The sequence below is a fragment of the Dasypus novemcinctus genome, chromosome 6, assembly GCF_030445035.2.
Source record: "Dasypus novemcinctus isolate mDasNov1 chromosome 6, mDasNov1.1.hap2, whole genome shotgun sequence".
NCBI classification, from domain to species: Eukaryota; Metazoa; Chordata; class Mammalia; order Cingulata; family Dasypodidae; genus Dasypus; species Dasypus novemcinctus.
Window position 1 is genome coordinate 70,192,639 of NC_080678.1, and position 24,947 is coordinate 70,217,585.

The 24,947-nt window shown below is 35.0% G+C and overlaps 1 protein-coding gene across 1 annotated transcript in view; it reads right to left on the reverse strand.

Annotated features, from left to right (window-relative positions):
- Window positions 1-1,112: 1,112 nt before the first annotated feature.
- TMEM26 (transmembrane protein 26) overlaps window positions 1,113-24,947 on the reverse strand; it is a 43,779-nt gene continuing 19,944 nt past the window's right edge. Inside the window, exons 3-6 of the mRNA XM_058298893.2 lie at window positions 24,397-24,510; window positions 22,534-22,754; window positions 9,427-9,503; window positions 1,113-5,751 (exon numbers count right to left, since the gene is read on the reverse strand). Of these exons, the coding sequence (XP_058154876.1) occupies window positions 5,327-5,751; window positions 9,427-9,503; window positions 22,534-22,754; window positions 24,397-24,510 (837 nt within the window). The 3' untranslated portion in view covers window positions 1,113-5,326. The remainder of the gene's footprint in view (window positions 5,752-9,426; window positions 9,504-22,533; window positions 22,755-24,396; window positions 24,511-24,947) is intronic.

Here is a 24,947-nt window from a genome sequence, read left to right on the forward strand (position 1 = left end):
TTTGATCAGTTTGATTTCACTGTAGGCTTATAGATTTATTCAATATTTCATTTCCCCAGAATTTCACCCTTCCTGAGGCCTGGTTTAAATTTTTATTTCTCTAAATTTGACTGATTTAAATCTTTTATCTACCTAAAGCTCCTAAAGATAGAAAAGCCTTAATTATTATCACAAAGTCTTCATTTTCTTAGTGTCATGAACAATAAGCTTCTGCATTTTTTCAAAAAATGTATCAGATTATCCCTACACAGCAGCAGTGTCTTAGTTGGTGGGTTTGGTTTTCATTTATTGTTGCTTTTAAAATTACAAAAGTAATTTTTCTATGTTGATACTATAGAAAATACTGCATTAAACAGCCTTGTATACACATTTTTGTACTTATGTATCTGTAGGTTGCATTCTTCAAAGTTGAATTGCTAAGTCAGATGGTAAATGTATTTTTAATTCTGACTGATATTGCCAGATTGCCTTCCAAAGGAGTTGTACTAATTTATATCTCGTGAGCAATAAAAGTGCCTACTCCCATTCATCCTCTCTAATAGAGCATTCTAAAAAAACTTTTAGACCTTTTCAACTTAGTGACAAATGATCTCTCTTGATCTAACATGCATCTGAAAAAATAGTATTTTCACTGTGGGTTAGTTTGCATTTCTCCAGAAAAGAAAACCATAGTTTTGTATTCATAATAACGTTTTCGTTCAGAAATTTTAAAACTTTACATTAGAAAATCTGCCAGTCTTTTCTTTCACAGTTTCTGGGTTTATGTCTTGCTCTGGAAAATCTTTCCCATTCTTCAAATGCTAAAGACATTCCATATTTTCTTCTACTATTTTATACTTTTCACTTAAATGTTTATTTTAGATCTTTAATACATCTGGAATTTATTTGTATACATTGTGTGAGATAGGAATCTAACTTTATTTTTTCCAGATGGATGACAAAATTTCCCATCATTTATTAAATTGGTCAGTCTTTCCTCACTATTTAGAAATGCCACTTTAATCATATTCAAAGTAGATAAGTTTCTTTAAAAGGCCAAAGTTAAAAACTATAAATGAAATGAATTACAGTAAAAAAAGACATAAAAAGCAGGCAAAAAACAGACATTAAGATAAAGTTGTACATAAACTATTTAATATATATAAAAGACAAAGGTCATTCATAGGAAAATAGCATAAATAAAAATAATTCAGAGAAAATATTTTCTACAGTATTTCAACAAGATTCAGAATATGAGCAGCTATAAAAGATAAACATGACAGATGACTGTGACAGTTGATTATTTAAACATTCTTTAGCATTATTTCCATCACATGGGTAGTTATTTGAAAGCCTGAAGCTGTAAACATCCTGCAACTGCCTGATTTAACCCTAAATCAGATGGTTCCAAGAGCGGATTGAATCAGAATGTCCACTAAGTAAAAGGCAGAGTCTGAAATTAGGGGGGAAATTTCTTGTAACTCAAGTCTGTTTGATTTTTCACTTGCATCACAAAGGCTTTGCAACATCTCACTTTCTTGGCATTGGAGCAGAGCAAAGGTGAACAGAGACCTGTACTTTTGCAATTCTTTCTTTCTTAACAGAAGAGTTGGTTTGTCGTTGAAATTAAATGTCAAAAATTTGCTAGGAGTCAATGCTCAACTCTGAAACTTGTGGCAGGGAAGGGGGATTCCTAAGGCATGTGCACTTACAATGCATGCCTGCCCAGAGCTTTGAAAAGTTTCTATTAAATAACAAGTTAATAACTAATATTATAGTGAATCCTGATATTTCTTGGCTGTATATCTGCTAGAGGTTAGCAGAATTACAATGGAATCAATGGGTAAATTGTGTAATAACCTTCAATTTAGAAGATCAGAAAGAATGTCAATACACATGTTTATTTTCTTATAATCAATTCCAGCTTAAATAAAAATTAACAGAATAATAAAAAACAAAGACAGTTTACTAATCTTACCATTGATAATATGGAGTGGCAAAAAGTATAACAAAATACAGTTGCAAAAACAAAATTCAGTTGCAAATTCCAAATTTACTGTCATAGGTAGTAGGATATTGCTTCAGCTAAGCATTAGCATTTATCAAAAGATTGGGGTTATTGTTTCATTTGGTTTGTTCTTTTTCTTCTTGTAGCAGCCATTGACATGTCTTCCAGAATTCTAAGGAGCTATATCGAGTAAAGCGTTCTTTCAACCCCAAAAGGAATAAATTCCAGGACATATTTCAAAATACCTCCCAGCCCACTACTATCTAGTCATGAAAGAATTTTTCATTTATATCTATCTAAACTTTTACTCATTCTGCAAAGAAGGAAGGCAGGGGAGGGTGGGAGGATTTGTTCCTTCCTCTCATTTTTTACAAAGGTTGAGATGTTTGTGATCAAGTCATGCCCTCTAAGACTCATCCCATAAGGGCAGAGAAACCCAGCAAGATGTTTATTAGGCATGTGTCTCCACACCATCATCAAAACATGTACACGGTGCTTTCTAACAAGTGGAATGATGTGTTTCTCGAAAGACCATTTAATTGAGCTTTAATCAAGTGATTAAGTAACACCACCAGCAACAATCACACATGAGCCACTTTCATTGACCGTTGGGAGGATGGGTGTATGTCTGTGGAGATGGTAGAGGTAGGGCATGTATTGCATTATACAGATGATCTGAGTCAGTTATCTTGTTAAAAATAAAGTATAATCAAGTCCACAGGATGCCAACACATGGAAGGTGACAGATGTTCTAGCCACATTATAGCAAACACTTGGATGTTTTCAAACATTACATTGTTACAACCATCTACAGTGAAAACATACAAGTAACTAAATAAATGTTTAGCTTTTCATCAGGGGTCCTATAGATATAAACTTGAATTAGGGATGTTTAAAACCAACTAAACAAATATGGATTTTTCTGTCTACTATAAAAACAGCCTATAGAAGGAAGTAGGAGTACTGGCAGTTAGGATAACAAATGCTGCCCTTAACAGATTTTCCTGGAAAATCTTGCAGAGCGTGTGTATTTTTGCCACCGTTAGTTGCTGAGATGGTCCTGGGTACTCTTGCTTTCCTGCCACTCTAAAGCTAGTATTTGGACAGGCTTTCTATTTCTCAAGCCTCGGGAAAAGTGCTAATTACAAAATACTTTAAACACTAGAAACTCATTCACGAAGCCCAGCCAAGTTTCAGATTTGGAAGCATTTAAAAATATCTTTGCAAAAACCATACTACTTTATACTTTATTTTTAGAGGCTCAATGTTTGTTTTGCTGGAAGAAAAAAATTAAAACATGAAAAGTATGCCATGAGCAAATCTGCAATAATAAGTAGCACATACATGCTGTGGAAGAAAACATTCAGTATAAAACAGTCAACATAAAAACAGATCCTGCTGAAGCATTTTTATAAATAGCAGTTATTATTTTGCTTTCAAATGCTAAGCATTTTAAATAGCATGCCCTTACAAGTTGCCAAGTTCTTTACCTCATATAAATATAATTTTCTGACTTTAACTTTCATAAAATTATTAGGGAAAATTATAATTGTATTCCATTAATTTCATGTGTAATTTTGCAATCATTATACTGTTTAAATTTTTAAAATAAGGAGGAAAAGAAATAGAAACATATATGATGATAGGTGCTGCAGAAGGCATTAATTGGGATATATATACTTCTTTGCATAAAAACAGAATTTGTCTAAGAAACTTTTCATCAAATGTTTTGAACAGATTTCAGGTCATAACAGATTTAGAGGTACAATGGTCCACACTAATGAAAGAAGTTGTTAATGTGCAAAGAAGTGGGAGGTGCGAGGAGTGGGGCATATGGGAATCCCTTATATTTTTTTATGTAACATTTTATGTAATTTAAGTATCTTTTTTAAAAATATATATAATAAAAAATAGTAAAAGAAAAAAAGAAAGAGATACAATTGTCCCAACTAGTTGTCCATAGGTCACACCCAACTTATGGTCATACCCTGCCTTATCTTTAATGTCCCTTTGAAGTCATGAACATAGTAACATAGGAGGAATTATGCTTTGAACCCTAACAGAACAGTTTAGTAACTGTGCCTCATGTGATTACGGCTATACTGCTGAGTGCATTTCCACGCTATATCTTTAATAGTGCAAATCATTTTAACAAGTTCTGAAGCACCTCCATCTGGAAATTATAGAGGCATAAAAAGGGAAAGGATGGCTCTTTCCATACTAGGGAAATGAAGTCTTAATGCAGGGGAATGAAGTAAGTTTCCTGATTCCCACAGTACTGTGGCATATTCTAGTGCCCTTATCACTAATCAAGGGCGGCTGGCCATGGTTAGGACTGATACCCTCCATCACCAAGATGCTCCCCGAGACCAAAGGCCATTTCCAGTGGTAGCAGTTGAGAGCAGCTATGGCTATGTTCAATACTCCTGGCACACACAAGTAATCATGGGGGCATTTAAAAGGCCCGAAACACCTCTAATCACTGCTTTGGAATCTCCCTGCATCAACCCACATAATTCAACTCTGCAATATAGAAAATGGTGATAAGGGATTAAGAAAACACTGACAAATACCGCAAATCATGTTCAGAGTGGAAATTGTGACTTTTCTAGCATTTTACCAGAATTTCTTGCTTTGCAATCAGTAAATATGTAACCAAAATGGCTTGCTGTGAATTTTGCAATGCCCAAGCCAAAAGCAATAAAATTCCTGTAAGAGCATATGCGCCATGACAGAATATCACGTAAGTCCAGAAAAATTATTTTCCTGGGAAGGCCTGTGCAGCGATGAATAGGACTGTCTATGATATGGAAGCTGGGCAGAGGTTTTCACTGCTTCCAGCCCACAGTGAGGTAAGTTTAAAAGCACTTTTCCCTTCATTTATTCTGCATTCACTGAATGTACAATTTTTATGTCAGAGGGACATTGCAGAAAAGATCAGATGAGATAGTCTAACAATGGAGCCAAAGTTCAAAGCTTCTGTATTTTCAGTTAATAGCCACGACACTGTTTGTCTGCACTAAATCTTTTGAGGGCATGTCACTGTAACCCTGTCCATAGCTTTTCAAACAGTTCAAGACAAACACGTCGCTTAGGTGCTGAACAGCTATCACATCTGATACCATCACATGGAAGTTGTAGCTATAGCCACTAATAAAGTTCCTCCGTTCATTCATCGGAAAAAAGAAAATTCCTTGGCTTTGGTTTTAAGATTGCTTTGTATGTTATTCTTTTGAAAATTATTATATGCCAAGGTTAAAAAGAAGAACAGGAGATCCTGTCTGTAAGAAGAAACAGAAAGTCAAACATTCCAGAACGCGCACTGCTGTGAATAAATAGCTATGGCTTGGGGAGGCGGCCGTCTGAGGCGAGTGGTAAGGGCTGCAGTGGGATGGCTGGGGTCTCCTCAGACTCACTCTCCCAGTCCTGGGGTGAGAGCACTCTCTCCGCTGGTGGGCTCAGTCTGGTGTTCTCCCCCTTCCGGCCTCCTGAGTGATTTCGCAAAGAAGCACGCACTCCCAGGGCCAACACTGCCAAGCGATAGAGTTGTAACACCACCACGAGGAAATTCTTCACGGCGAAGAACACCAGCATCTGGTTTATCACTTTAAAGTGGGTCATCAGGATGAGACGCACAACCAGGAAGGGGCCATCCTGTATGAAGACGCTAATGCCAATGTTCCACAGATCAGCACTGTACTGGCAAAAGAAGAGGCTGGAGAAGCCCCTCGCCGTCACAGAGGAGGGGCACACCACATACTGTACTGCAAACACAAGACGGACCAGTTAAAAATGTCTCTCTGAAATGCAAAAACATAAGACACAATGACATGGGGACATGTCCTTAACAAGGGCACTATGCCAGTAAATGGGTGGAATAAGTGAAACCACCTGTCATTTAGCATTCTCGGTCATTTTATATTCAAAATTGGTAATCTGTCATAACTTTAAAAAAACATGTCAAAGAACCAACCAACTGGTCTACTAGTTTCCATCCATGTTAAAAAAAAAAAAAAAGAACCCCAGAGCATTTTCTAGTTCTCACATGGGAAGAAAACACAATTAAATGGACTAGAGAGACTAAAGAATAAAGGAAATTACCCCGTCTGTCTTCGGGTCTGCAGTGTAGGCAGACAGCCCGCAGCTTGCTCAAGGCCCAAACCCAGCAAGCCTGGCTGCCTCTGCTGGCTCTCCTGCTTTCTAGCAGAAAGATGCTGGCCACATAACTTAACCTTTCAGGGCCGCAGTTTCCTCATTTGAAAGCTGTGATAACAGCAGTATTTTGAGGGGAGGGGTACACATTCCCTGGCTCATTTTGTTTCTATGGGATTGGATTTCTTTAGAGTAGCCTTCCTGGCTTCTCTCTGCTTCCTCCCTCAATCTTTCCATTGTAATAATGAGTGACTTACCCGACTAATGGGTTCAGGAGATGGAAGAGAGTATATGTGCCGTGGTCCCTTCTGGATCCTCCCTACAGGGCCTGTCTATTTTACTTGGCTCATTCGGCCATGTGTGTAAATTGTGTTGTAAAAATTCAAGTGCTTATATTCAAATTCAAACTTAATTTATGTTAAACATATTTTTCTAATGGCGAGAGGAAAAAAATCCAAAATAAATGCCACTGTTCTTTTATTTTGCCCTAATTCCTTCACTGTTTACAAGAAAGACTGGATATAATTACTGATTTTCCATTTGAACAAAGGGAGGTCCAATCAACAGATGAACCTTTTTGTTTTAATTTCTGAAATGTAAAATTAATTAAGGGTCAAGGGCAGAAAATAATCCTTTTATAATAATGAAGTCTTTCTTTGGAGTTTTCAAACAAAGAACGCCTTTTTCTACTTGAGCCTGCAAATATTCTGAAGCTGCTTTGATACGGGTGAATATAACGTACTGTTTGTTGAAAAATACAATTGTGATTTAGTCAGAAGTAACATTTGGTCTTTCTTTTTCAAACAGCTGTGTAATATTATCACCCCTGAAAGTTTACAAAATTTCTTTCTCAAGTAAAAATTTTCTTAGCAGGGCTATAAGCCACAAAATATGGGAGGAGGGCGAGGATCAGCAGAATAAATGCCAAAAGAAAAACCAACTAAGGACTTCCAGAGGATCCCTTACGGGTATTACTAATACATTGTCAGTAGACAACAGTTGACCTATGGATGTGGAATCCCTTCCAGGGCACTCTAGGACAAAATCTCTCTCTCTCTCTCTCAATCTCTCTCTCTCTCTCTCTCTCTCTCTGTGTGTGTGAGAGAGAGAGAGAGAGAGACAGACAGACAGAGAGATAGCAATTATAGTTATTAATAACTAATTAGGTTGTCAGTGTCTCGGAAAAAATGTCAACTAAACTAGTGATCTTGTTGCAGAAAATGGATGGTAGGGTCTGAAGTAGCCTCTTAGACCTATGGGCTTATCAATGTGAACCAAAAAGAAACAGAACAGAACAAAAAATAAGTATCCCTGTCCTAAAGATTAATTCTAATTTGGAGGCCATCAGATTAGGGTGACATAAAAAAAGAAGTCCACCCTGAGGGAAATGTAATTATTGAATTCTAGAATTTCTTCAGAGTAAGGTGGCATCCAGGAGAATACCAAATCAAAATTCCAGGGATCTTAGAAGTTATGGATGACTCCAGATCAGTATTGTCCCACTGAACTTTTTTTATCTGTTATGTCCAATATGGTAGCCACATGTGGCAACTGACCACTTGAAATGTGGCTAGTGTGACAGAGGAACTAATTTTTTTATTACTTTTATTTACAAACAATCCATATCCTTCAAATATAGACTCTTTTCCCCCCATTCCCCCACCCTATGGTAACCTCTACTCTGTCTCTACAAATTTGCTATTTTTAAACATTTCGTATAAGTAACATCATACAATATGTCTCCTTATGTGTTTTGCTTAATTCACTTAGCATAATTTTTTCAAGTTTCTTCCATGTTGCATCCTATCTTAGAAAACAATTCTCTTTATGACTGAATAATATTCCATTATGTGTATGTACTGTATTTTGTTTATCCATTCATTTGTTGGTAGATGGTTGGGCTACTTCCACCTTTGGATTATTGTGAATAATAGTGCTGCAAACGTTGGTATGCAAGTATCTGTCTGATAACTTGTTTTCACTTCCTTTGGATATATACCAGAAGTGGAATTGCCAGGTCATATGGTAATTCTATATTTAACTTTTTGAGGAACTTCTGTACTCATTCCACAGTGGCTCTACCATTTTACATTCCTACCAACAATGCACTATGTTCTAACTTCTCTGCATCCTCTCCAATATTTGTTATTTTTCATTCTTTTAATAAATACCAGGAAGTAGATTTAGCTGAACAGATAGAGCATCTGCCTGCCACATGGGAGGTCCAGGGTTTAAACCCAGGGCCTCCTGACCCGTGTGATGAGCTGGCCCATGCGCAATGCTGATGTGTGCAAGGAGTGCCATGCCACGGAGGGGTGTCCCCCGCGTAGGGGAGTCCCATGTGCAAGGAGTGGGCCCTGTAAGGAGAGCCGCCCAGTGTGAAAAAAGTGCAACCTGCCCAGGGTGGCGCCGCACACGGGAGAGCTGATGCAGCAAGGTAACGCAACAAAAAGAGACATAGATTCCCAGTGCTTCTGACAAAGAATACAAAAGGACACAGAAGAACACACAGCAAACGGACACAGAGAGTAGACAACTTGGGGGGGGGGGGAGGGGAGGAAAGGGAGAGAAATATATAAAAAATAAACCTTAAATAAATAAATAAATAAATTCCATCCTTGTGGGTATGAAGTGGTATCTCATTGTAGTTTGGTATGCACTGAATTTTTAAATTTTATTTAATTTTAAGTAATTACAATGTTAAGAGCCACATGTGGCCAGTAGCTACCATATTGGACAATGCAGCTCCAGATAGTCACAAGTATGAGATGCCTGGAAAGCAGGTTTATTTCTTTTAAAATATTAGGAGTTTATATTGTTATTAAAGTAAGACCAGGAGGATTCCAAGGACCACCACCGAAAAAACTTTATTTTCCAATGTGGTCTGCCGGGAATTGTGCTAAGCACTTTCCAACTGTATCTCATTTAATCATCACAAAAACCCTCAATCCTGGCTACTGTTATTATCATCCTCACTTTTTAGGTAAAAATACTGAGGCACTGGTGTGTTATTTTGCAAGAGATTTTACAAATCCTCAGTGATGGAAACACTGTTTGAAGTAAATATAAACCTGTGCTCTTATTTACTCTCATTTTTTCTCACCATGTACCAGAGTAGATTGATTCATGGTTTTCCTAAGTGTCAATCTACTTATCTTCTAAACAGAATTGGAACTACATTATGCAGTCAAAACAATAATCTTCTCAACCACCTCCTTAGCTGCAGTACAGTTTATAATCAAGAGTTGTAACTTTCTGTTTCCTTGAGCAAACATCAAGACACTTACCTGCCAGGTCAAGTGGAAACTGCAGCATGCTCCAGGTCCATATAACAAGGATGGCATAGACAAGTGCAGGACTATTCCTATAATGCAGACACAATTTTAAATTAGTAATAAAAAACTGTGATCACATGAAGACAAGAACAAGCTTATCAACCTATATTTGTTTATGTCCCTGCAAAACCTTTTGTGAGTTGTCAAAAATTCTTGTTGACATAAGAAAGTCATGAAAACTTCATGCATTATCATTATGGAATAGTGAAAAAAGATAGTTGAGACTTAAAACCCAACTTCTACAAGTGCAAACATCTGCCTGAATCACTGCAAAGTCTCTCAAACCTGTATTGCTATCTTCAGTTTTATAAAATCATGGAAATATTATGGGAGAGAAATGTCACGGAAAAAGTTAGATGTGAACAGAGACATTGAGAGGACTGATTTCAAGAATTTTCAGGGGGGAAAGTGGTAACTGTTAAAAGACCCAAGACTCTAATTGAAAATACATCTCAAGAAGGATATATGATGCTCAAAAATTAAAAGCTTGTCATATATAAAAACACTGTCTTCGGGCAGAAAAAAAAAGGGAGATAATTAAAATAAAGAAAGATTTACACCTGATACTAGGCTTTAAACGCTAGGAAAGCAAGACTATGTCTGTTTTATCACCACTATGCCCAGTACCTTAAGCAGTTTCTGGCAAATAATAGGGATCAACGTATATCTGTGGAAGAAATGGTTGACTGTTCAAAAGACGACCACATCCTAGGGCAAATATACAAATATCACAGGCATAGAAGAATAGTCTTCAAGGCTAAAGACAGAAAGAATAGAGGTGACAGAAACACAAAAGATAATTTAAAAAATGACTAAAGCCACAGTCACATTATTTTTTAACAAAAATAAAGGGAAAGTTATCAATTTGAGGTTGGTGGTATAATAACAGATTTTGTTTCCATCTTTGTCAAGAGTGATCCTTAGATTGGAGAGGGCAAGAGAAGGATGAAGTGAAGGTAATTGAAACCAAACTAAAGGAGATGATTGAATGGGATATCTTTAAATAACTCAAGTGTAAAGGTCCTGAAATTCTGAAAGAATTTGTAAATGAGACTTATAAGCTATCAAGACCTGTCTTGGAAGTTAATAGTGAAGAAAAGGCTGATGACAGAAAAATGAAGTTCAACTTTTTAAATGAAGCAAAAATATTTCTTAAACTACAAAAGGCACTTTTACTATTAATCACTAGTCAGATTATACAAGTGATTATTTGAAAGATTTCCTTAGAGCCCTTATAGAAGAAGGCAGTTACTATTAAGAATCAGCACAGGTTCCCTAAGAACAAACTATACTCAACAAAGCTTATTTCCTTTTTAATAAAATAGTGTAAGGATTATCAAACAGATAATGCTGTATAAAATGATGACAGACATAATGCATTTGGACTTAAACAAGGATTCTGAAAACGTTTCCCATAGTGTCCTTATTAACAAGATTAAGAAGTTTTCTTCATGTATGTACTTTCAGGTGGATTCCACTGTTTAAGTGACCATCTCCACAGGGAGCTCTCTAATGGGCCCCTGCAGGCTCTAACCTTGATTCTGTTTTTCTTCACATTTCCATCAGTGACTTGGTTGACAACATTGATGGAGGGGTCTCATATGTACATATGACATGGAGCTTGGATGGAAAACCAATATACTAGGAGACACACTCTGAATCCCAAAAGATCTTGCCAGGATATAACTGGAAGACCTAGAACAGGGTAGAGGAGATAGTGTTTCACAGCAGCAGCCTTGGAAAAAGGCTCGAGGGTTTTCCCTTATTTTTATCTAATTATGAGTCCACAGTGTGACATGATTTATGATTCTCCCAAATCAAATGCAATCATAGGCTCCTTCTCAGTATAAAGTCTAGAATTTTAAGTAGAAGTGCCTGAGGAATGTAAACTCTTTGAAATGTCAGTATCAATACATAGTAGACCTTCAGTGTCTAAAATTTCAAATAATGTTACCTACAGTTTCTAAGTTTATACTATGTGCCATGCAGTTTTCTAAATGTTAAACTCTAGTACCACACTCAATCCTCATAACAACACTTTGAAGTAGTTACAATTATTTTACCAAAGAGGTAACTGAGGCATAAAGTTGAAGTAACTTGTCCACAGTAATGTGGTTGTAATCATTACATTACATTATGTCCACAAACAAAACGGGAAGTTTTAGGCCTGCTCTATTCTACAATGTTCATTTAAAATATTGTATGTGATGCTTCATGTTTTAAGAGGAACTTTTATAAAGTTATAGTATCAAAAGTGAGAGACTAAGTTTGAGAGGGAACTCAGAGTCATGTTATATGTGAGATAATTCAAGAAACTGAAGCTTGAAGATGTCTTAAAAAGTTTCATTTCATATATTTAAAGGGCTTTCAAGTGCCATAGGAATTAAACTTATTTATTGTGACTTCAGGTGCCTGATTCAGGTTCAAAGGATTGACATTTCACCTGTAAGAATCCAAGTTTCATCACAATAGAGGGAAGTACCTTTCTAACAATATTACTTCAAAATAAAATGAGTTTACCTTGGGCTAAGTATATTCTAAATTAGTGAAAATATTCAAGTTGGGGCTGGGCAAAATCTTGTTGAAGGTATTTTGGAAGGGATTTTGTGATAGATATAAAATAGATTTTATAATAGGTGGTAACATTTGGAGTTTCTTCTTATCCCAAACTTCAATAATTCAACCAAAAGATCATGTGCAGGGAGTTGATGTGGCTCAAGCAGTTGAGTGCCTGCTTCCCACATGGGAGGTCTCGGGTTCGTCCCCAGTGCCTCCTAAAATAAAATTTAAAAAACCAAAGAACAAGCAAACAAGTGAAAAAACCAACTCAGGGGAGCTGACATGGCTCAGTAGTTGAGGGCTGCCTTCCCACATACGAGGTCCCAAATTCAATCCCCAGCCCCAGTACCAAAAAAACCCCACAAAAACCCTCATGTGCAATTTATTTGTAAGGTAGTAGGGAGGAGTAGTAAAGCTGACACTGGGTGGTCAGAATTGAAAACCCAACTCCAGGCCTCACTAGAGAAATAGGATATGTGGACCCAATCCTAGACTGATCATTTACTGGCTAATGAATATGATCAAGTAATTTAGTATCTGTATTCTTTAGTTTTCCTTTCTATAAAATGGGAATGATAATAGTATCTACTGGATTTTATATGATAATTTTATTAAATATGTTATTTTAAAATGTTAAAGCTCTTAGAATAGCACTTGACACAGGCTCAGTGTGATGGATCACCACAAATTAGTTCAAGTTAGTTATTTTTATTATCATGTAACCTGAGATTTTTCTTAACTTCTATTGTTTCACTCTCCTCATCTTATAAAATGGGGACAATGATAGCATCTATTTCCTAAGGTTAAAGACTAAATAACTTGTTACAACTAAAGCTCTTAGAACTCGGTACATAGTAAGTGATAAATAGTATCTGTTTATTATTATTATTATGAGAATCTACTTCTTAAATGCTTTGTGTCTGAGCTTTATCATCTTAACAAAATAGGAATAAATATAGCCTAACCCTAGACTTACTGGTTAAATTCAGTAAACCAACTTTAACATTAAAATAATGAATGTATGCCTTTTGCATATACAAATATTATCTAAGCCCACACAGAATATGGGAGAATGTGAATGTTGAGAAACTCATTAGTAAAATTATTAAAAATAACTTTATAAATGATATCCAGAAATTTTTCAGGGAGATAAATCTATACTTTTAGATTAGACAGTAAAAATTACTCTGGAAGATAAAACATCGGGATGTAGATAAATCACTGAGCTTAAGTGGCTAGCACTCAAGGAATGTGCAAGAATATGGAGGTGGATTTACCCAACATTGTCCTATAGGTGAAATCTGTTGCTACAAATGTCACTTGAGAAGCACCTAAGCAGACAATGGACTCTACTCATATAGATGCAAAAGATTTTAAGAAGTATAATTATTGATGTGAGCAACACCTTTACACTAGGAAAAGAGAAGATAAAGACTGGCATTTGGTCGCATTTGTATGGTCAAATACAATGAAGTAAAAGAAATGATTTTTTTTTCATGATCTATGCTCAATAAGACTGACCCAAGTTATCTGCAAATTTTTAAATGACCAATGAACTCTTCCTGGCAATGATATGGAAATTCATACTTGTTAAAAAGTTTGAGGGTAACTCTAACAGAATGGAAAAATCAGCGAATTACCACCCACCCCAACCCCAACCCCAAAAAACATGTATAACACTGGACAAAATTGTTTGGGCTCTGGAACTCAATCAAAGACAAACAACAAATTGACTAACATTTATTCATGAAAAGCTGATAGAACTGTGGGTAAGAACAGTGAGAATCTGCAGCATTCTTGCCCATTCATGTTCCCATATTCTTCGAGCTTGGCCAGAGTGATAATTTTACTAGGGAGAAGTTGGTAATGAAAACCAGAACCCTTACCTGGCCAGTGGGGACTAAGCGTGGAGTAATGTCAAGCTTAGTCGTGTTATCATTAAAAGTAAAATCTTGGTTGGAAATGGACAAGAAACCATAGCTGTGCAACCAGAGTTATACATGTTAGGGAGTGGATTTACTTTGCTACCTGGGGATTGCAATCCCAGTTGGTGTGAGTAGTGGTGAACTAACTTGAACTTTAATGGGGAGATTCTGAAAATAGAGGCCATGAAAGAGCCAGATAATCTTTCTGCATATACCTGACTAACTGAGAAACTGCAGGTATGAACAAGGAAGACCCATGAAAGCCTCCTGGAACTTAAAGTCTGAGGCATATTTGAAAATTCCCTGAGCTTTGAATGTGCTACCAAATTTATACACAGATCCATCAGCAGAGGTTGCAAGTCTGATGGGCTTGGAGTGTTTGATCATAATCTCTGCTCAAATCATTAACTGTATATTAAGCTATGTAGTTACAGACATAACCCCTAAGAAAATGGGCAAAAAGTAAAAATAAGAATTAAAAAATTGAGCAGAATTATCAGTGACTGCAAACCAAAGGAAGATAATTTCCTCAGATCAAGTACAGATACTCTCTTAAAACAACAAAACAATAACAAGCAAAAGTCTGAGGGAGGAGAAAAACCTGAGAATAATATATTGCTATAAAATATTGTTTGAAAAGTTTACTTGTCAACAACAATATGAGACATATAAAGAAACAGAAATGTGTCCCACACTCAGTGAAAGACAGAAGTCAATAAAAACTAACCCTGATAGGGCACAGGTGTTGAATTTAACAGACTAAGGACCCAAATCAGCTATTGAAAAATATGTTCAAAGAATTGAAACAAAACTATGTTTTGTAAATTAAAGAAAAATATGATGGCAATGAATCAAAAAGGAGATTATCTAAATACAGAAGTAGAAACCATAAAAAAATAAACAAAAATTCACTAGGTTGATTCTACGGTTTCTACATCTAAATGTAGATTTGAGATGGCAAAAGAAAGCATTAGTGACCTCAAAGATAGATCAATGAATTTATCCAATCAAAAACAATCAAAGAAAAGGGAAGCAGACTTGGCCCAATGGATAGGGCATCCGCCTACCACATGGGAGGTCCGCCATTCAAACCCTGGGCCTCCTTGACCCGTGTGGAGCTGGCCCATGCGCAGTGCTGATGCGCACAAGGAGTGCCATGCCACGCAGCGGTGTCCACTGTGTAGGGAAGCCCCCTGCACAAGGAGTGCGCCCCATAAAGAGAGCCACCCAGCGCAAAAGAAAGTGCAGCCTGCCCAAGAATGGCGCTGCACACACGGAGAACTGACACAAAAGATGACGCAACAAAAAGAAACACAGATTCCCAGTACTGCTGATAAGGATAGAATCAGTCACAGAATAACACACAGCAAATGGACACAGAGAGCAGACAACTGAGGAGGGGAAGGGGAGAGAAATAAATAAAAAATAAATCTTAAAAAAAAAAACACTGAAAAAATATAAGTGCAATGAATAGAGTCAGAGACCTGTGGAACACTATTATGCATACTAATGTATGTGGAATAGGGTCCCAGAAGGAGAGGAAAAAGGAGCAGCAAAAAATGTTTGGAGAAATAATTACTGAAAAATTCCCAAATTTGAGGAAAACATTAGTTTACAGATCCAAGAAGATCAGCAAAGGCCTAAATGGTTTTGATATTAATGACAAAGAGATCCACACCTAGATACTAAAAGCCAGAGAGAAATCCTTGGAAAAAGTAAAAGGAAAATGAATCATCCTATAAAAGGTAACAACAAAACAATTAATGGCTAGCATCTCATCAAAAACAATGAAGGCCAGAATTCAGTAGAATATTTAAAGGTTGAAAGAAAAAAAATTGTCAACCAAAAATTCTATATTCAGCAAAACCATCCTTCAAGAATGAAGGCAAACTAAACCATTCCCAGATAAAGACTAGGAGAATTTATTGGTCACACACCTGACTTAGAGCAGGGGTTCTTAACCTTTTTTTCATGGACTCCTTTGCCAGTAAGGTGAAAACCATGGACCCCTTCTCAGAATGTAGTAACACATAGTTTTATGATACCCAACATTGGCATGTCTTTCTCTCAGAGAAAATAAAGATAAGAAGTTGATTTTTTTTTCCAGTTCACATTCATGGACACCCTACCTCTGGTTAAGAAACCCTGACTTAGAGGAAATACTAAAGGAAATCTTTCAGTCTGAAAGGAAATGATACCAGAAGGTAATTCAAAACCAAAGAGGAAATGAGAGAAATAGGAATGGTAATTATGTAGGAAAATTTAAAAGAACATACAAATATATTATACAGGCATATAAATTTTTTCTCTTAATTTTTAAAAAAAATCCCATTAGATTGAATAAAATAATTTTAAAACTGTATTGTTGAGTTTATAATATATAAAGGTATATGTGACAATTATTCAAAAAAGAGGGGAGGAAATAGAGCTATAGTGGGACAATGTTGTTAAACTTTACCAGAATTTAGTCAGTATTAACCTATAATAGAATTTGAGGAGTTACAATGTATATTGTAACCCCTCAAGTAAACACTAAGAAAATAACTTTAAAACATAGAGGAATTAAAATTTTACACCAAAAATATTTATGTAATACACATACATGGCAGTAAAGGAGATACACTAAGGAACAAAATGGACATGGAACATAGAGAAAATCAAATAGCAAAATGTGAGATGCAAATCCAACTATATAAATAGATATATTAAATATTAATAGATTAAGCACTCCAACCAAAAACAGACATTTTCCAACTGGGGGAAAAAGAAAAAATCACAGTGTATGCTGTCTACAGAGATACAGTTTAGATATGAAGATTTGAAAATAAAAGGATGGTAAAAATATCCCATGCCAACAGTAACCATAAGAAAACTAGAGTGCTTATATTCTTATGTGACAAAATCAACTCTCAGACAAGAAATATTGCTCTTGAAAGAGAGAGGCTTTCATGATGAAAAAGTGTTAATAAGTCAGAAATATATTTTAAAATTATATGTACACACCTCAAAACAGAGTCCTCAAATAATACAGGAAACAAAAACTGACAGTATTGAAAGGAGAAATATACAATTCAACAATTTATGGTTGAAGATTTAATATCCCACTCTCAGTAATTGATATAAAATCTAGGAAGAAAATCATTAAAGACAAAGACGACTTGAACATTACTATCAAACTACTTGACCTAACCTACATTTATAGTGCACTCCATCCAACAACAGGAAAATACACATTTTTGTAGCACTCAAAGAACATTTACCAGGATAGGCCATATGCTAGGCCATAAGCAAGTCTCAATGAATTTAAAAATGTTGAAATGAAAACTGAGAATATGTTCTCAGACTACAACACAATTGAAATAGAAATCAACAACAGAAAGAAATTTGGGAAATCCCCCTATATTTGAAGAGTAAACAATGTATTTCCAAAGAACCTACTGATCAAAGGAGAAATTAGAAAATATTTTGTACTATATGAAAAAAGTTAACTTATGAAAATTTGTGGGATGTGGGTAAAGCAGTGGTTAGAGGGAAATTTGCTTTGGATGCCTATAATAGAAAAGAAGAAAGGTCTCAATTTAAGCATATGCCTTAAGAAATGAGAACAAAGAAGAAAAATTAAATCAAAGCAAGGAAAAGAAAGAAAAAATTAAAATAAGAGCAGAAATCAATGAACAATAAAACAGAATAACAACAGAGAAAATCTACAAAGCCATGATATTTTTAAAGATCAACAAAATTGATAAAACTGAACAAGAAAAAAACAGAGAAGACAGAAGTTTGCAAACTAAGGAATGAAAACCATGACATCGCAACTGACCTTACAGAAATTAACATATATATAAGGGAATGTTATGAACAGCTTTATGCCAAAAATTAGACAACTTACACAAAACGAACACATTCTTAGAAAGAAACATAAAATCAAAACTGGCTCAAGAAGAAACAGAGTGTCTGAATAGACGTATAATAAGTACTGATATTGAATTAGTAATTTAAAAAGAAACAAAACTTTCTCACAAAGAAAAGCCTAGGCCCAGAGGGGCTCCTGTGTGAATTCTATAAAATACATAAAGAAGAAATAATACCAATCCTACACAAAGTCTTTTAGAAAATGAAGAAAAGAGGAACACTTCTTGAGGTGCTCAGTGAGGCCAATATAACCATGATACAAAAACCAGAAAAAGATATTAGAAAAAGAAATTACAGATCAATACAAGTCCAGGGCATAAATGTAAAAACTGTTAGCAAAATATTAGCAAACTGAATCTAGCAACATAAAAAACCTATTAAAAGATCATACAAGAAAACCACATGGGACTTATTCCAAGAATTCAAGGTTGATTTAACATCTGAAAATTAATATATGTAATATAATGGCAGGAAAGTATTTTAACGAGCGCCAACATCCAGCCCACATAAAACGACAGAAACCTTTCAAAAAAACAGTTTAGGAATACATTTATGAAAAATAGTGCAAGACCTGTACACTGAAAATACAAAACATTGCTGAGAGACATTAAAGAACATCTAAATAAATGATACATTCAATGTTCACAGATTGGGAAATACTATTAAGATGGCAGCTCTTCCCAAATTGACCCTTAGATTCAGTATAATCCCTATCAAAACCCCAGGAGGTTTCTTTAATAGAATTTGAAAAGCTGATCATAAAATGTATATGAAAACACAATAACCAAAACAAATTTATAAAGAATAATGTTGGAGGATTTCCCTGTCCAGTTTCAAAACTTAACTATAAAGCTACAGTAATCATTATAGTGTTTTATGGACATAGCATACACATATTGAGCCCTGGAACAGAATAAAAAGTCTAGGAAAAAACCCTTACATCTGTGGTCAGCTCATTTTTGACAGATATGCCAGGATAATTTAATAGGGAAAGGATTGTTTTTCAACAAATGGTGTAGGGACAATGCAAACACAAATAATGACTTGAGCCCTTACCTCACATTATACACAAAAATTAAATAAAAACTGATAATAGAACTAAATATAAGAGCTAAAATTGTAAAAGCTCTAGAATAAAACAGAGAAGAAAATTCATCTATAATTGGATTGTAAAATATTTCTTAAATATGACACCCAAAGCATGGTACATAAAAGAAAATAATTGATATATTGAACTTCATCAAAATTAAAAACTTTTGTTCTTCAAATGAAAACAATATGAAAATGAAAAACAAACCATACACAGGTAGAGCATACTTACATTCATAAACTGATAAAGGACTTGTATCCATAATATACTAAAAAACTCTTACAATTCAATAAGATAAATTATCTAATAAAAAATAGGCAAAAATTTGAACTGATACTTCACCAGAGAAGATATAAGAATAGCTAATCAGCACATGAAAAGATGCTCAACATAATTAATCATTAGGGAAATACAAATTTAAACCATGAGATATACTCACTAGAATGGCTGTAATCATAAAGACTTTTTAAAAAAGAGTTTTAGTGAGGATGTAAAGAAAATGCAACTCTTATACAGCCCGTGGGCAATGGTATATCCTCTTTGGAAGGCAGTTTGGTAATTTCTTAAAAAGTTAACCATTACTTACTTAACGTAAAACACAGTCATTTAACTCTTCAGTGTCTACCCAAGAGAAACACTTGTATGTCAATATTAATAGAATTATTTTCAATAGCAAAAAACTGAAAGCAATACAAATGTACATAAACTAATGAATAGACAATGTGCTATATGCATTAAATGGAACACTATTCAGCAATTCAAAGTGAGTTAATTATTGATACATGTTAACATTATGCTGAGTGAAAAAAAAAAGCCAGATATATAGTTTATTACTCCATTTATATGAAATCTCCAGGGGAAAACATCTAAAGACACACAAAACTTATCAGGGGTTGCCTAGGGCTACAGTAGGAGTAATGATTAACTACAAACAGCCACAGGGAAACTTTTTGGAATAATGGGAATTTTCTAAACCTAGATTGTTATGATGATTGCATAAATGTATACATTTCTTAAATATTATTGAACTGTAGAATTACTATAATCCAGTAAAGCTAATAAGAATAAAAAATGCAGGAGCTCATGAGCATATTTAAGTTCACAAAAATTAGGCAGATAAACTTCAATGTGTGAAAACGGAAAGAAATTGATTTAGGTTTAAAAAATTGGATTTGAGGTATTTGCCTCAAATATGAGGAAAGAGATGTAGCTATCATTGTGATGTAGACATTGCTGCAGGCTTGTTCCTAAATCTATCAGCCCAGAATATGTAATAAACTAAAGCATAAAATAAAATATAATAGGCAATGCTATGATGGCTATAAAGAAATGATCCCCTCTGCTATTATGTGCAAATATCGTGTATATAAGATTAGTTAAGTTGTATACTAAGTTTATTCCTCATGATTGTCCTTTTGAAGTCAAATGGGAAGGCTCCTTTGGGATGGGATTAAGTGTCTCCTTTGAAGCCATGGACACAGAGTCAATTCTTGCAGTACAGGTGGGACCTGAGACAGGAAATCAGAACTTGGGAGATGGTTTTAGGAGAAAGAAAAACGCTAGTTTGTCTTTGGGTCTGATTTTGGGGGCAGGGGGTTTTTGAGTAGTGGAGACTTGCTTTGGTGAAGTAGTGATTACAGAAGACCATAGACATAATGCAGTTAACATTAAAAGAAAAAATGACTTCAATTGGAGACCACAACAAATGAAAAGAAATTTTAATAACACAAACCACATTATACCTTATTCTGTCCCATTTAATGTCCACTCTCTCTGGACATGATACAAGTTTATGTAAACAAAATATATTAAAAATTTTAAAAATTCATGAAGCAGTCAAGTTAACAAGTTAGTGGCTGAAGAAATGAGATGTGTTTGCACTGTCTTAAAGCTTCAAGTGCTCCACAAATTTTTGCTGAACTGACCTAGCCTAGATTGGGATAGGACTGTGTCCTTTTGCTTATCTCTGACTAGCACAGTTACTAGAAAATTGATCAATCGATCAATAGTTGGTGAATGAGTAAAGGCCTCATGGAATTCAAAGTTTCTTTTCCCAATAATTATGATTTTATTCATTAACTCATTTAGTATCCAACAATTATTGGCAAACATTGATCTATAAAATACCTTTCGGTGACATTTCTGGATAGGTCTAATAAACAAGTCATTAAGACCACTGTTTGACATTTCTCGCATTTTTATGAAACATGGGATTTTCAGGATAGGTAGGCCCCTCAAGGTGTCCTCTCTAAATACACCCTTTCCTATCCTATATCTCTCCCCTATCCCTGGATTTCAGCAGGTATGTGTTCATGTCTCTATAACTGTAGTAAAGTATCTTTATATCATCATGACCTTGTCACTGTGCCTGTAGTTATTTATTGTTTTTGTGTTTGTGTGCTCTGTCATGATTTCTTCATGTTTTCCTTGTAACGCATTTACGAGAAAATTATAATCACTATAACTTTGTATTATAGGTGTCCAAAACTATTTGAAAATACATTATGCATTGTAAAGCACTGACCATTGTAAGATAGTAAAACTACAAAAAAAAAATGTATATATGACAGCAGATCATTTTAAGTCAGATTATTTTTTAAAAAGAAAACGTCCAATTAAAAAGCGATAGGAAAAATTAATACAAATGAAACTGAAAAATACCTTTTAAAGGTAATCATTATAAACATATTTCAGGCCATAATTGGGATATTAAATTTACTCAGTAAGTTAGTGTGTTTGCTCAGCTTTATGTTTCATTGTTTGAAAAGCACAGCATAAAGTAAACTGTAGCATTAAAAGCCAGCCTAGTTCCAATTTATTTTTATAGCGTAGTGCAAAACAACCCAAGCTTAAAGTACATTCAAGCATTGTAACTTAAATCCCTAATGTAAGAAAGTAGTTTCAAAAACAGATGTGATCATGGATTCTGAGTTTATTTGCTGGTGGCAAAAATAAAAGTACCATCTCAATAAGTTTTAATTTATCATCATCTACACCAGAACGCCTTTGGGCACTTGGAACAAAACTGACTAAAAATAAAATTTTGTAAAATCCTTATCTGTCAAATTTTCCATTCACACCAGGGAATGCAAATTCTCCACCTGTGCAGGAAAGAGATTCCTCTATGTCTCCTTTAGGTTCTCTCTTGGACCTGTCGCTCTGCTCTGCTTTAGAAAAGGATCTTTAGATTGCATATGTTACTGAGCACTTCGGAATGTGAAAGAAGAGCTGGGGGTGTTCATTCCCCCTGCAGAATATTTTCAGAGATCCATGACCCTACTTCACCAGTGGTCAGGCATACATGTAGCACTTTTCTGTTTTCACCCATAGGAAATATTACTTGCCCCTTTTCCCTAACATAAACTTCCTTTACAAATTTAAAGACATTATAAAAACTAGACTGGCACATAATATGTATCTGAACAGCAGCAAATTCTTCTGAACTGTGCTATTCTATTATTGAACATATGACATACTGAGAAAATCTTTATTCATGCAGAATATAAATGAGAAAGTAGAGACAGATGTGAGCATAACCTTGCAAAGGAGGACTTTACTGTAGGACCTACTTACCTCACATTTTGTTCTTCCAGCGTCTCACTTGTGAATTCCAGTATGTCAGCGGCTGTCCCCACAAACATAAGGAGAAGTTGAGAGAGTTGGTCCCGCGTGATCCCACCTCCAATGGGTAGAAGCCATCTTCCAATTATTAGCATTAACAGGAAAGTCTGATGAAGTCCCAAAGTCCAAACTTTCTCACACACTGTAGATAAGTTATTTACAAACACTTTGGCCTGTTTAACAGAAATGTCATATGTAACAGATGGATTATGAGCCACTCCCTTTGAAAGATATGCTTCCTTCACCATGGCTTTCAATCAACAGTTGCTTTTGTGCAAAGGTATTTTCAGGAGTTATTCGTCATTTAATAAATAAAGCAAAAGTCCTTATTGAAAACTCTGGGGGAAAAATCTAATGTAGTCCTTAAGATGGTGCTGCTTGTAACTGGCAAGTAATTTAAACCTTATATTTGCTAGTGGAATTATACCATATAATATTTAAAGAGTCAATTTACAATCATCTACCTCATATACCCACGTTTTTAAGAATCATTTCTCATTGTCTTCTAAAACATACTGTAAAATCTTATAAATTTCTTATTAAAATCATATTCCTAAATTATTCTTTTACAGACTTCTAATCTGAGTTTATTAATCTGGGGGTATTTTTAGCAAGGTACAAATCTCCTTTTTTTTACTGCTTTAAAAATGTACTGTATCTAACTAGACACATAATAATGTGTATATTTTACCTAAATGTAAAGAAAGAGAATATCTATACATTCGTTATTTTTATTCTGCACATTTACCATATTAGTGAGGAATCCATGAACTAAGAACCAAAATTTAGTCTGCCATTATTCGTAGTCTCTAGGAAATACATCCCTCTCATATATTCTGGATGGCATCCCTTTCCCAATTAACTTTTAAATAAGTATCCAAGTGTATTATTGACCCTCTAGGTTATAGTCTTTTGAAGACTACAGAACTTAAATCTTAAATGAATTGGATAATGATTCCAACCAATTCATGCAAGCTACTGACCTATGTCTTGTGCAAAATCTATTTATCCCTAGGATCACTTGCTGATGTCAAATGCCAACATAAAGGGAAGATAAAAGACAAAGCAGTTGCTAGCCTAATTGAAGCCAAACATGAAAATCAATAATCTTTCATTTGTACCCTTCTTTATATTTCTTCTATACATCTTGTTTAATTCTTACAGAAAGCATGCTATCAAGGGAAATATTAATATCTTCATTTGTTAAATAAAACAGACACAGAGAGTTTAAGTGATTTGTCCAAAGTGATCCAGGCAAATTGTAATCGGAGCCTGAATTGGAACCAATTTAACCTCACAGAACCAACAGCCTATCTTATTTTTGAAAACATCATTCAATGGTAGAGACTTTGGCCTCCAGTCTCCTCCTTTACACTATTTTCTCATAAGCCATGGTCAGTTTGCCAGATATCAGTCATGTGCAGAACAAGAGGTGATTCTATTTTGTTTGGAAACTTTCCCTATTAATATAAACACCTAAAAAATATATAGGGCAGGTCTCAATATTTTGCTTTTATCATTCTGTCACAAATGTCCTTATCTTTCTTTGTGCATATATTGTCTGATCTATATTAAAGGTTTCTTAGTGCTGCAGGTTAAATATATCTATTAATATATATAAAATGCATATCCCTATTATACATGTTAAATGTTTAATAATTTCTAAACATACAATTTTGTAAATTCCTGGGCCAAACAGTTAAACAATTGGCAAATTTCTTTAGGAAAGGATGAGCTGGCAGGTGGAATGTGTGTTATCCTCATGAGACCCAGTACCAGCTAGATCCTTTAATATGCGGTAGGGAAGGCTCTCACCGTCTCAATGAGATCATCCACTCCATTAGTTTGCTCACTTGATATCAGAGTTTGATTGAAGTCTTCTTTGCGGCTGATATTGTGGGATATTCCTTCCGATTGGCTACTGCAATACTAAGAATTGAAAACAGAAAAAAAGAAGGCAATATGCCAAAAATACCCAAATAGGGTAAAGTTTAAAATGGCTTTAAGAGATTATAAGAAGACATGTGGAGTTATACGGTATAAACATTTCCAAAAATGAGATTGTAGGCTTAAGAGGACAACCACTTTTCAATTAATATGACGAGTGTGTCAATTAATGTCTTATTTGTCTGTAGGTCCATGAGGTTGTAGATACTCTTAAGTCATGTGGAGAGCTGTAAAATTTATAGATTGATATTTGGGGCTCCTTTCTTAAATCCTGGAACAATTGTAAAACAAGTTGACAATCAGTGACAACAACAAATCATGTAAGATTCTGGTCACAAGTATTGATTCTAAGAGTGTGTTTCTTGTTCAGAGACCTCTTTATCTGAAATATCATTTTGCTTAAGTAAATAATCCAATTA